Below are 12,261 nucleotides of genomic sequence, written 5' to 3' on the forward strand. Positions count from 1 at the left end.
ACATTATTCGATGCTGCTGTTCACAAACGTGCATTGTAAGAAGAACAACATCAAGCAAAGAGCAAAATCGTGCACTACTTAAAATAATAATTCCTCTCTTATGATTATACTCATATGTCACCAAAAATTATTTTGGTAGTAGTATTTATCGCAACACCGGAGCTTAAAAAAGACAATATGTATTTTTCACAGCAGTGATTACAACTCATTAACGATTATTTGACAGATCAGATACCAAATTCGCTAAACATACCAGTATCTATTTACTACAATCTTATTTTTTTCTGTAGAGTAAAAGTAAACAAATTTTATAACATACCTATGAACTCTTTGAGCCGCGCAGAATATTAATAGGTCAATGTTTTTTAAACCTTTTAATGGGAATCAGTGTTTCAGGCATTTCAGTCGTAATGATGACTCTTAAAAAGTATCACAATATTAAAATAATTATTTTATGTGTTTGTTCTGTTCTTCTATTAGAGAAAATTATATCCTCTAAACATGACTTCTTTAATAGAATCATCAATCCTATTATTCACACTCTCACACTGTCTCTTGCAGTGTGAGAGTGTGAATAATAAAGAAAACAAACTATTGATTTGATCTAGTCAATCCGCAGCATTTCATTTTATTATTCTTCATATATTTAAATTCGTATATCTGAAAGCAATTTTTCATTTATACCGGTATGTGACTGTCTCATCCCTTTCTCTCTATGTCTCCCATATAGTTCTTCTGCTCTATGACTACTAAAATGCATTTCTTTAATTAAAAAATTTCCTTATGCAATATATAACTTCTTTGTCATTGGTTTATTTAGTAAAATATTTTTGCATGGTATGCGATTATGCACTTTCCCGTTTGTCGTTTTGTAAATCTGTTTTCATTTCTTTATTCAAAGGCAGTCGACAGTCGCTAGCCTTCATTTTCGCCTCTTGTAATTAAGTTTTTGAAAAATGTTCAATACAATTTTCCGCTTAGCATTCTATTCCTTCAAATACATAACTACAAGCATTGCCTCCGACGGCGTTCAGGCAACGTACTCTGTTTGATAATTCGTCGTGTGCGAGTTCTTAGGCATCCATAATTGTCGCTACGACTGTGGCATTCACTGTGACTATGCATTGCCGCATTTATTCCTTTTGTACATAATTTAAGCAATTTGATTACGATTTTGTTGATTGGATGTGCAACTTGGTGGCTTCTTAGCCATTAAATCGTTAAAATGTAGCGCTACTATCTTTCCATATAAGCCCACATTAAGCGTTTAGATGTCAGTGTCGGTGTTGTGGTTGTTGCAGTTATTGCCGCTACAAAATTGATTTGTCTCCTACTTTATTATCCAAAATGGACTCGTCAATGTGAAGCTTACGCAAGACGTTCTTCTATCTTATTTCGGTTATAAATTTTTTACACTAACAAAAAGAGTAACAAAATTTATCAGCGAGTTCAGGTTCCTAGTAGCTGCCATAAATATCAGGAAGTCAGCTTTGGAGCTGGTTTTTTACGCCTCATTGGCATATACTTAATATGTGAAGTTAATGTAGAAATCAAACAATTTTATGGGAAGTCGCTTCAGAAGTGTTGAATTGAAAATTTTATGGATTCTAAACTGTAAATATACAATTTTTATTTTTATTACAAAATTTTGAAACATAATTGAACTCATTTCGGCCGTAATTTAAGGTGTAAATCCAAACTGATATTGTAAAATTTATCAACATATGTTAAAAATGTTGATAAGTACATAAGTCATATAAAAAGGAAAATATATAATAAAATTATTACACATTTGATAGGAATTAGGGAAATCTTTACTATAACTCTGATGTAAACTCTACTTGTATCTTAATCAAAATTAATTATACTTATGTCGCCAATATTGGGGAAAATAGATGAGCTTACTGACAACACTATATACATTTTCAATTAGAAGATAAAACAGAAATAATTTTATTCTTTAATTTTTATATAGATATATATCCATATATATATAGATATTAAAAGAAATAAGCCTACTTGCTTCTGGGTTATACCCTTCTTATACTGGATATAACACTCGCACAAGATCTTTGATTTATTAAAGATTTCTTTTAGATAATCAATAATATTATTCAATTACATATCAGCTTCGTTCGTCCCCAGTATCCTCAGTAGGTCGTAATTTCAATATATACTGTGAACTTGATAAATTTGTCAAGTATTGACAATTAGTTCAGAAATCTATCAAGCAGAAAGCTTTTTGGTGTTCTGGGAAAATCTTGACAAATTTAAGAGCTCAAGCACTTAGTGCTTTTCACCACACTATGGTGAAAAGTGTTCTGTACACAAAAATCAAAAGCACTGTGGCGACTAGTTATTATATTCATATCATGACTCATCAACTTTATTTTTTTAAATTCGTTGTTTACTATTTAGAATTGTATAATGCATATAGATTATTCAAAACTATTGTTATATTTTCACAGAATTTTAATAAATAACTATAAATTCAGCAATTATACTGTTTTTAATTTTATTATGCATACAAATAACTATAAAAAATGATTGTAAAAAGTATATAACATATGTACATATTTTATATGTCAAGAGCATTTGTCAATTTGTGAATTGATCAAGAAAACAGCTTTTTATTTATAGCACAGAATACTGAACCCTTCATATTTGACCAATAGTTAGATGGTGAATAATTGTCAATACTTGACAATTTTGTCAAGAATACAAATTTTGAATTTGTCTCAGAATAGATCCGTATATGTATATATAATATACTGACAATGTTTACAGGCTTAATCTCAAAACACTGTTTTCCTCTTACAATTTTTCGAGAACCGTACAGATTAGTGAAAAGTCTAACCAGTTATTCATTAACGATACAGCTAGTTATCATGTTGATTGCAGTTATTTTTTTAATAATATACTCTGTATAATGAAAACGTCTAAATTAACTATGAATTCAAAACTTATTCACTGTCGTTGTGACTGTGAAATCTTGTTGATATTTATTTCGTATTATTATCTAACATTTATTAGTATTATAAACATGGCAGTTCCTTAATTGCATAAGGATATTTTGCACCTTCCTAACCATCTTTAATGAGCCATCTGGTTTTAATGGCAAATTTTTCATTCACACAATTTCATAACAGCGACGTATAAATTTTAACCAATCTGTGTCGAAGATTAAATTTATTTATATAAATTTGTAATATTTTGTAAAATGTTGAATGCAAATCAAAACTAATCGTTACGAAATTAAAGATTTAAAATATTTTTTATACATTATACAAGCCCAAGAAAACATAGGACTAGGAAAGAAGGCGCTTGCAATGTATTTATCCTTCTCGAAAGTACTACTTAAAGGCTGGTTTTTATTATTTCTATAGGACTTTTGCAGCATTTGAATGAATGAATTTATAGACACTTCTTTTGAAAAATAGAACAAATTAAATATTCCAGTTGAAAAGTTGAGAAATCGTGAAATGAAATGTTCCACTCCCTGACCAATAAAGCCAATATGCTTTCAAATGTTTAGGTAATTTTACAGACATAGTATAAAGTCGCTAATTTTAGGGCATAACCTAAATTATATATATTCGGAGCATGAGATTCTCAAGTCATTCCGCTACCCTTTAACTATGCGCCTTTTTGAAATTTCAATTAAAGCCGGGTTTAAATTTATTTATTATGAATGTTAGATTTTAATTTAGAAGTATAAATGATAAGTTGTTATGTGTGCATATGTGGTACATGTTCCCTTATATAGTATAGTATATAATATAGAATATAAATTAAATATTATATATTTTTTTAATATAAAAATGTAAGTGTTCCATTTTACAAAAAGCAGTAAATATAATAACTCAGTTAATAAATAACTTTAATAAATAACGCTAAATGATGATGGTATATCCAGAAGAGCCCTTCTGGGCATTACCAACTGTATCAGGCTTATACGATGACAATGATTACCGTGGTAAGTAGTATTTGAAGGCATTATATGCTATATAACATACATGCGCACTTAATAACGATTCCGTGTTATGAGTTAATATCGAACTTTGAGTTGCAATTATTTTTTATTTTTTAGAGTTTGAAATCGATATTTTTTAAAGTTTTTCTGCAAGCCAGTAACAAACATTACATAATGGAGTTACTTTTACAATTACATTATTAAATTTTTATTTATCAAAACTTTTTTTTTCTCTTCTACATCATCTTCCAATCCAGTTATAATCCAATTTTTTTTTAATTTTCCTTATTTTAGTCAATGTGGTGGAAGCTTTACAAGAATTTTGGCAAATGAAACAAGCACGTGGTGCGGATCTTAAAAACGGCGCACTGGTTATATATGAATCTGTTCCATCAAATAGTCAACCTTATGTTTGTTACGTTACACTACCCGGTGGCAGCTGTTTTGGAAGTTTTCAAGTAAGTGTTATTGCTCATCATCCAGCTCATGTCTTTAAAAACTTTTGCCAATTCTTATATATTTCTCAGAACTGTCCCACAAAAGCTGAAGCACGTCGCAGTTCAGCAAAAATAGCGCTCATGAATTCTGTATTTAATGAGCACCCCTCGCGACGGATAAGTGATGAATTTATCGAAAAAGCTGTACAAGAAGCCAGAGCATCATTTAAGGGAGAATCTCAGGAAGGTGATGGACCAGATACTGGTATTGGTGCATTCAGGTAATGTAAATTTGACATCAAAAAAAATTTAAAGATATATCGGCTTATTAGTAAAATAGATACAATATTCACCCAAGCCATCAATAGTTTTGTGTTACTCTATAGATTGGATTTTAGTAAAATCATTTTACCGATATTAAGAACAACAGTCATTAAAGACCTTATTAATAATTCCTTACTTATATTAAATTCGAGACTAGTTTTTAGTAATTTTGATTATAGCAAATAGATATAGATATAAACGTTGTTATATTTAGATTGTGCACAGTTTCTGCCATCTGTTTTCCATCATGAAAGCAGAGTGGGGCTTATGTTCATTTCAATTTTCCTTTAATATATTACATACTTTAAAAAGTTTGCTAATCAATACAAATTGATGTATTGGTCTGACTATCAATGATCGATCGATTATAGGTTTCAGGAAGTAAATCTAATTTATAATTTTGATATATCTCAAGCACTTGTTAGATTCTCTTAAACTAAAACAAATCCTCCTTCGTGGTTTTTCTTCTTTCTTATTTACTAATACCTTAGTAGTTTAAAACAATATAAAGCGAATGGATCTACTATGCGAATAGTTTCATCCATAATCACAGTATCGTCACGACTGTTTATTTAACATAGTAATTGGATAAGAACTTGAGCGTTTAACAATGTTCTTAAAAGAAAATAGTGTTCCATTTATACAATATATTTCATGATATTGGATTCTGTTTTATCTAATTTGTCAAGATTTTTATCATATTTAAAACGGCAATGATGTGTGTAATTGATCTTATCAGATCACAAGGTTTTGAGTATAACTTACTTTTCCAATAATGCTTTTATTTGGGATTTTATTCTTATATTTTATAATATTGCCAGTCAACCCCACGTCAAAATGTTCCACTAAACATTGTTTTAGTATTCTATTGTCATTTAGTTACTTATAATGTGCATATAAACTATTTCAATAATTTATTTATCTACTACTATCTTTTAGATTTATGCTTGAAGCCAATAAAGGACGCACAATGCTCGAATTTCAGGAGCTTATGACTGTTTTTCAACTTCTTCATTGGAATGGTTCACTGAAGGCTATGCGAGAGCGACAATGTTCCAGACAAGAAGTAGTCGCTCATTATTCCAATCGCAGCTTAGACGACGATATGCGCGCACAAATGGCATTAGATTGGATCGCACGCGAACAGGAAAATCCCGGAGTTTTGGGCCGTGAACTAACACAGGCCGAAAGAGAATTAGAGACTGCGCGCTTAGCTGGGCGTGAGTTACGATTTCCCAAGGAAAAGAAGGATATCCTTATGTTGGCACACAATCAAATCGGCGGTGGTGGTGGAGCAATAAGCAGCTAAAGTCGAAATCAAAGAACTACACGTGTTTGAAATATGAAAATAATTTCAAATTCGAAATATGACGATTTTGATCTCGATTTTTATAAAAACAATGAAAACAGCAAATATTTTTTTCTTAAGCTTAAGCGCTGCCATCGAAACGACAAAAACAGACAATATAATATGCATTATTTTAAATAGAATTTTTATTGAATTTTTATTTTTATTTTTATTTTTATTTGAAAATAAAATGTTTTCTAAAAAATTTTTAAAGTAAATTTACGAAATAAGCGAAACACGACGAGCTGCGAAACTCAAGTGAATGTGATTTTTATTTAAAAAAAATTAAAATAATTTTAAAAATTAAGCGAGATAATAATTTACAATCTTTTTTTTAACTAGTTAGTCTATATGTACGAGTACGAGTATAGTAAATTTTTTATATATGCTTTTATAAATAAATTTTTATATATTTAAATATTTTACTTTATGCTTAGAAATATGCGAAATTTGTAGAAAAATTACGAAATGAGCCTGCAAGAATAAAATTAATTAACAAATTTAATAAATTAACTTAAACGGTTATATATATTAATTGAGAAGAGGCAAATAATATTAAAAATTAATTAGAAAAAAATTTAATTTATATACAAAATTTGTTGTTTTTTTTATTAAAATATTGTGATTTTATTTGAATTGATTTGTAAAAATTAAAAGTATATAGCGTATTTTTATGAAATATTGAAATGAATTAAATTTAATTTATTTTAATTAAATTTTGTTACACGTCATGCGTTCTGAAAAGAAAGAGCGGTACATAGCTTTTAAGCCATTGAACTCGGAACTTGAATAGGTCGAGGAACCTTCTTGCTTCAGTAAAAGGCAATAATGAAAAAAAATAAAAAAAATATAAACAAAACTAATTAAGTTTCTCATTGATTATGCTAAACACATATTAAACAAGCACACATTTTAACATACGAACGATTATACATACATACTTAAATATAACTGCATCCATTTATTAATATATCTATATATATATACATATATATACATACATATATATATATATATATGTGTATATATATATAGAAACATATAAAATTTAATTATTACTGTACTTCTTATTTTTTAATTTTTGTAAAAATGTGAAATAAATTCATTAAAAAGTAGTAAAGTCAACAATTTTAAGTTTTTTTCATCAAACGATTCAATTTTAAAACTCTACAATCTTATATGCTCAGATCGAACCACCCTCTGGTTTACAAAAACTTACAATACTTGTATAACTTTTTGACTTAGCTCAAATCAATTTACTGAATCTACCTCTTTCCAACATTTATCTCTTCTTTCAACTAATACACCACCTGTGTTCTTCATCTCACCACGGGTTCAGCCAATGCAATCCAATAACTGATTTCATTGATTTCGCTTATAAAAACATAAAAACTAAATGTTATTCAAATGAAATTTAACTTTAACTTATTAAAAAAAGGTTACCTCAAAATTGGGAATCCCAAATGGAATAGTTTTATTTTCCGTTTATATATTACATATATTCATACATTGCGTAACAGCAACAAAAACGAATTACTTAAAGTCAAATTAGATATTATATTGCTTCCGCGAAGATTCCGACTTCCCGGGCTTGTTCATTTGGCAACGAATTTTAGTAAATTCAATTATTTTTTCACAATGCTATTTATTAATATGCCTTAGTTTTTGAGATGTTGAGCCGAAAGTTTGACAATTTTAAGTCAAAGTCAAACATAACAAATAAACACGCCTCACTTAGGTAGCTAGACACACGTATTTTTAAACATTATATGGTTAGTTAGTTGGTTCAATATGACTCAGTCAATTTCCACTTTCCGACAATTTCGAAAGCATGTAGCAACATAATTCCATTTTGTGAAAGGTGTTCGGTTTGAATCCAGTTCATATGGTTTAATAACATCAGCGGTTCCTTAATGTTAGGTACTGATTTACCTTGGTTGTTCTGTGTTTCGAAAGAACAATTCATGCACAGAGAAGGTAAAAAATTGTTTGCTTTTCTTGTGCAAGCTGTGGAAATCAGAATTGTGAGCATTTCTCATTTTCACCACCTACTTTTCAATAGTTTAAAAGTCATTGGTGATTGCGGTCAATCTTAAAAGATCTCTTATTTATCTGCTTATCAGCGAAAATTTCGGAGAATAACGATACAACTTAACTGATAAATATAAATTTACGCCTTTATTATATAAGGCGTAATATAAAACTAAGGCATTGTGACCAAACCCCTTAAAAACAAAAAAATATTTTTCTTCACATTACTCGTTGCTTTTCTGGATATACTGTGAAGAAATAGTATGTCTCCTAACGAAATGTTGAGTCTTATGACAATTATATCGTAAAATTTATTTACTCTGAAGAACGGATGATTTTTTTTTTAAGATTACTAAAGGTTCATTATTTCATTACATTTTGCTTAGCTCTGGTGACCAGATATCCATTATAATACTTGACAATCTTAATGTTTCTCAGAGTGCTAAACTATTATGAGCAATAATCAATTAGCTCAACTGCATTATGACATATACTTGTTCTGCTTTCAGCATCGATGAATGAAAATGTACAAATTACTAAGTTGTGATATAAAATAGCTTCTTTAAAAGCTACTTTAGCCACCAATCGTAATTATATTGTAAAATAAAAAATTCTAAAGTTAGTTGTTATTAATTACTGTACTAATAACAATTTATTTACAGTATCTCAATTTACTTAACAAATGCGCAGCAATAAGTACAACTTTTCTTAAAAGCTTAATACAAAATTCATACAATAATATGCGAATGAGGTTCTATGATTGTAAGCATAATCATAGAGTTAGCGTTCTAAAATTTTTCTCAATCGTTAATTGCCTTATAATCATAAATCTGACATATATTATTTTATGATGTGCCCTTTCTGCCACTTTTTGTCTTTAAAAATTTGTACTTATTACCGTCTGACCATCCTCCATAGCTTTAAAATGTTTATCTGTAACAGTTTTTTCTTTGCATTATTTTAGGGGTAGTATTACTAGTATCTGATTTCAACAAATTCTCCACCGATTTTGATAGTGAATCAATGTCATCCAGCCGCTAATCTTTATCCATGGCATTCTTCCAGCAAAGGCATGGTTTGCTTTGCTGCTGCTTATAATGATAACTCTCAGAGAAAACAGATACTGAAAAAAAATAAATAAAAAATAAAGTTTTGCTTTGAATTGAATTTTATCTTTTCCATATTTTTCCACCATTTTCTTGCTTTTTTATAAGACCAAACAAATAAAAACAAATAAAAACAGCCATTATAGTTATGACCTCACCGAAAAAGAATTGAAAATTTGCATTCAAACGTCTTTCATTTTATGCGTTACCGAATACGCAGTTACCGAGATATCCAGCTGCGCCTGAATAGAATACTCATGATCACGGTTGCCACTTATGGTACTTTAGTACCAAAATTGGTACTTTTTTTTTTTTTTCCGTTTGGTACTCATGTTCAAAAAATGGTACATTTTTGACGACCCAACTTTATTGTGGATATTTCCAATTAATTTTTTTTATAAATGCAACTTTGCACTATTTTATATTTTGTTCATTTATAACACTATGAAAAACACAGAACGAGAAAACAAAAAGGTCCAAAAAAGACCTTTTTTTACAGAAATGGTACCTTTTTAAACCAATTTTGGTACAGAAAAAAATTTTCAAGTGCTCAACCGTGCTCATGATACTCTTCAAGAGTAGTTATCACGTAAGATGTTCAGGTTTTTACATAACACTTTGAATAACGTAAATAACGTGAACGTTGACTTTGTGTGTTACAACGTCAAATGTACAACGTCAAACTTCTTCAAATGTACACCATACCATGAAGAAGTAAATCAATTTTTGACACTTCTCCAAAGTGTATTTACGGACACTTAATCCTATTAATGCATGCAAAGACAACTCATAATGAACAATTGCTAGCATTTCCCAATAGTTCATTTGATTGAAATTTGAATTTTTTGATTTAAAAATTCAATTACCAGCGTTTTCATACAAAACTAGATACCTTATATAGGACATTAAAATTTTAATGTATGTTATAATAACTATCGTAATAACGCAGTGGTAACTCTTAATTCTTTCGGAATTTATACTATCTTGTTTTGGCAACCCAAAGCAATCAAAATAAATGACAGCTGTCAGTTGCACGTGTAGTTTGATTTGTTGTTTTTTTGAAGGCTTCTAATATTAATAAATAATAATAAAATGGTTAGTCAATAGTTTAACGTAAATAAGTTATTTATTAATATTGTTTTGTTTGTATATAGGGTAAACAGAAGAAAACGAGGAAAATACAAAAGCAAAAAAATGCACAACTCAAACGTATGCTCAAGCCTACAGATTCGCGCATTAAAGAGGAGAAACGACATAAGCGTAAAAAACCAGAAAATCCACATGAACTAAAAGTGCATACTGCGACGCAACAAAGTTCTGCTTTATTCTTCCAGTATAACACACAATTGGGCCCACCATATCATATTGTGCTCGACACAAATTTCATTAATTTTAGTATTAAGAATAAATTAGATATAATACAAGGCATGATGGATTGTTTGTATGCTAAGTGTATACCGTATATCTCAGACTGTGTACGTGCGGAGCTGGAGAAACTTGGCAATAAATATAAACTTGCTTTACGTATTATATCGGATCCACGTTTCGAACGTCTACCGTGTCTACATAAAGGTACATATGCTGACGATTGTCTTGTTGATCGTGTGCGGCAACATAAATGTTATATTGTAGCAACTAACGATAAGGATCTTAAAAACCGTATACGCAAAATTCCAGGTGTGCCTATTATGTATGTGGCGTCGCATAAATACGCTATTGAACGTATGCCGGAAGCTTACGGTGTTAAGGCGTAAAGTAAATTTTTTTTAAATTTTAAGACGTATAATAACTGTATCATGATAAGATATTTACTAATGTAAATATATTTTTAAAAATATGATCAATGTATTTTATTTATCACATCGACACAAATTCATCACTTTACCTCTACATGTATGAAGAAAGCTTTCGCATTTTCGGTTTTATACACGCTTCCAGATTAATTTCGTACGGTGCTTCTTTGTGAAACTACTACGTGTACGGACATACATATCACTTTAGTTACAGTTATCTTTCTTAGGGCTACATTAGGTAAGCTTCATGTGGCTGTAGGCATCTTCGTAGTAGTAGGTGAATTTAAAATGTTTAAAACTCTACTACTACACCAATAAAATAAGCAACCAATAACTACGTAAAGATTTTTTAAACCGTTAAAGATTAGATCTTAAGTAGGATTGAAACCCAGATCCTGTGTGACGTAGTTCTAAAAAAACATACACATGAGTTGTCAGGGCAGTCTCTTCTAGACCTAATGCAAGTATTAAATAGAATATCAACATAACTAATTTTTGATAACATCATTAATGGCAATCTACTATTCTTCACTTGATAATGATGTACAGAGGTTAGTAAGTGCATACCAAGCAGCCAGCCTTAGGTCAAATCCCAATGAATGCAATGATTAATCATTTAAAGTTAATGATGTTTCATTGTAACATAGACTGTTACTTCCAGATATCGAATATGACCACTAATGTGATCTATTACCTTTCGTAGAAAAACTTAGGCCTGAACTATTTGTCAATGTATATTGATTCGGATTTAATTTCATCATTTCATTACAATAAAAATGAAAAATATACAATGAAAACACATGGCCTTGCTGTAAAGATATTCAAAATTTGAAGATGTGTTTGTAATTTTGAAAGAATTAGTTTTGCTGAAAAGAATTTCTTCGCATCATGTGTAGTACTTAATTAAGAAGATATCTCAAATGATTATTCTTTCACAAACCTTTTCTAATATCTATCTGAAATTTGATAATAGGTATAGTTAACACCTTTTTGTTAACTACGAAAACAAAAAAAATAGACGGATGCCAATCAAATTCGATAAGTTTTTTTTTTTTAAATCCGACTTATTTTTATCGCACCATATATTTGGCGTTATAAAAACAAAAAATTGTAGTTTTCCATTATATATATATGTACATCATCTACTCATCTCAATCGAGAAATTTTAATGTCTATTATGATATTCACTTCACCATATAGGTGAACTATTTTGTCACTGTATCGACTACATCATTCAGTTATCAAATGG

The 12,261-nt window shown here is 29.5% G+C and overlaps 2 protein-coding genes across 4 annotated transcripts in view; both read left to right on the forward strand.

The window, feature by feature from the left end:
* LOC119687517 (protein limb expression 1 homolog) overlaps window positions 1–6,575 on the forward strand; it is a 96,441-nt gene extending 89,866 nt beyond the window's left edge. For 2 of the 3 annotated variants that reach the window (XM_038101851.1, XM_038101854.1), the window contains 3 exons: window positions 4,268–4,431; window positions 4,501–4,691; window positions 5,674–6,575. In XM_038101851.1, the coding sequence (XP_037957779.1) occupies window positions 4,268–4,431; window positions 4,501–4,691; window positions 5,674–6,043 (725 nt within the window). In that variant the 3' untranslated portion in view covers window positions 6,044–6,575. Of the gene's footprint in view, window positions 1–3,835; window positions 3,977–4,267; window positions 4,432–4,500; window positions 4,692–5,673 lie in introns of those variants that run through there. The other variant, XM_038101853.1, reaches the window with a different exon arrangement.
* A 3,661-nt stretch (window positions 6,576–10,236) lies between these two features.
* Window positions 10,237–11,059, forward strand: LOC119689170 (rRNA-processing protein FCF1 homolog). Its single transcript, XM_038103935.1, has 2 exons — window positions 10,237–10,314; window positions 10,374–11,059. The coding sequence occupies exons 1-2, from the start codon at window positions 10,312–10,314 to the stop codon at window positions 10,971–10,973; spliced, it is 603 nt and encodes a 200-aa protein (XP_037959863.1). The 5' UTR covers window positions 10,237–10,311; the 3' UTR covers window positions 10,974–11,059.
* The last annotated feature ends 1,202 nt before the right edge of the window (window positions 11,060–12,261 follow it).

Source organism: Teleopsis dalmanni, chromosome X (assembly GCF_002237135.1).
Source record: "Teleopsis dalmanni isolate 2A chromosome X, ASM223713v2, whole genome shotgun sequence".
In the NCBI taxonomy this organism is placed as follows: Eukaryota; Metazoa; Arthropoda; class Insecta; order Diptera; family Diopsidae; genus Teleopsis; species Teleopsis dalmanni.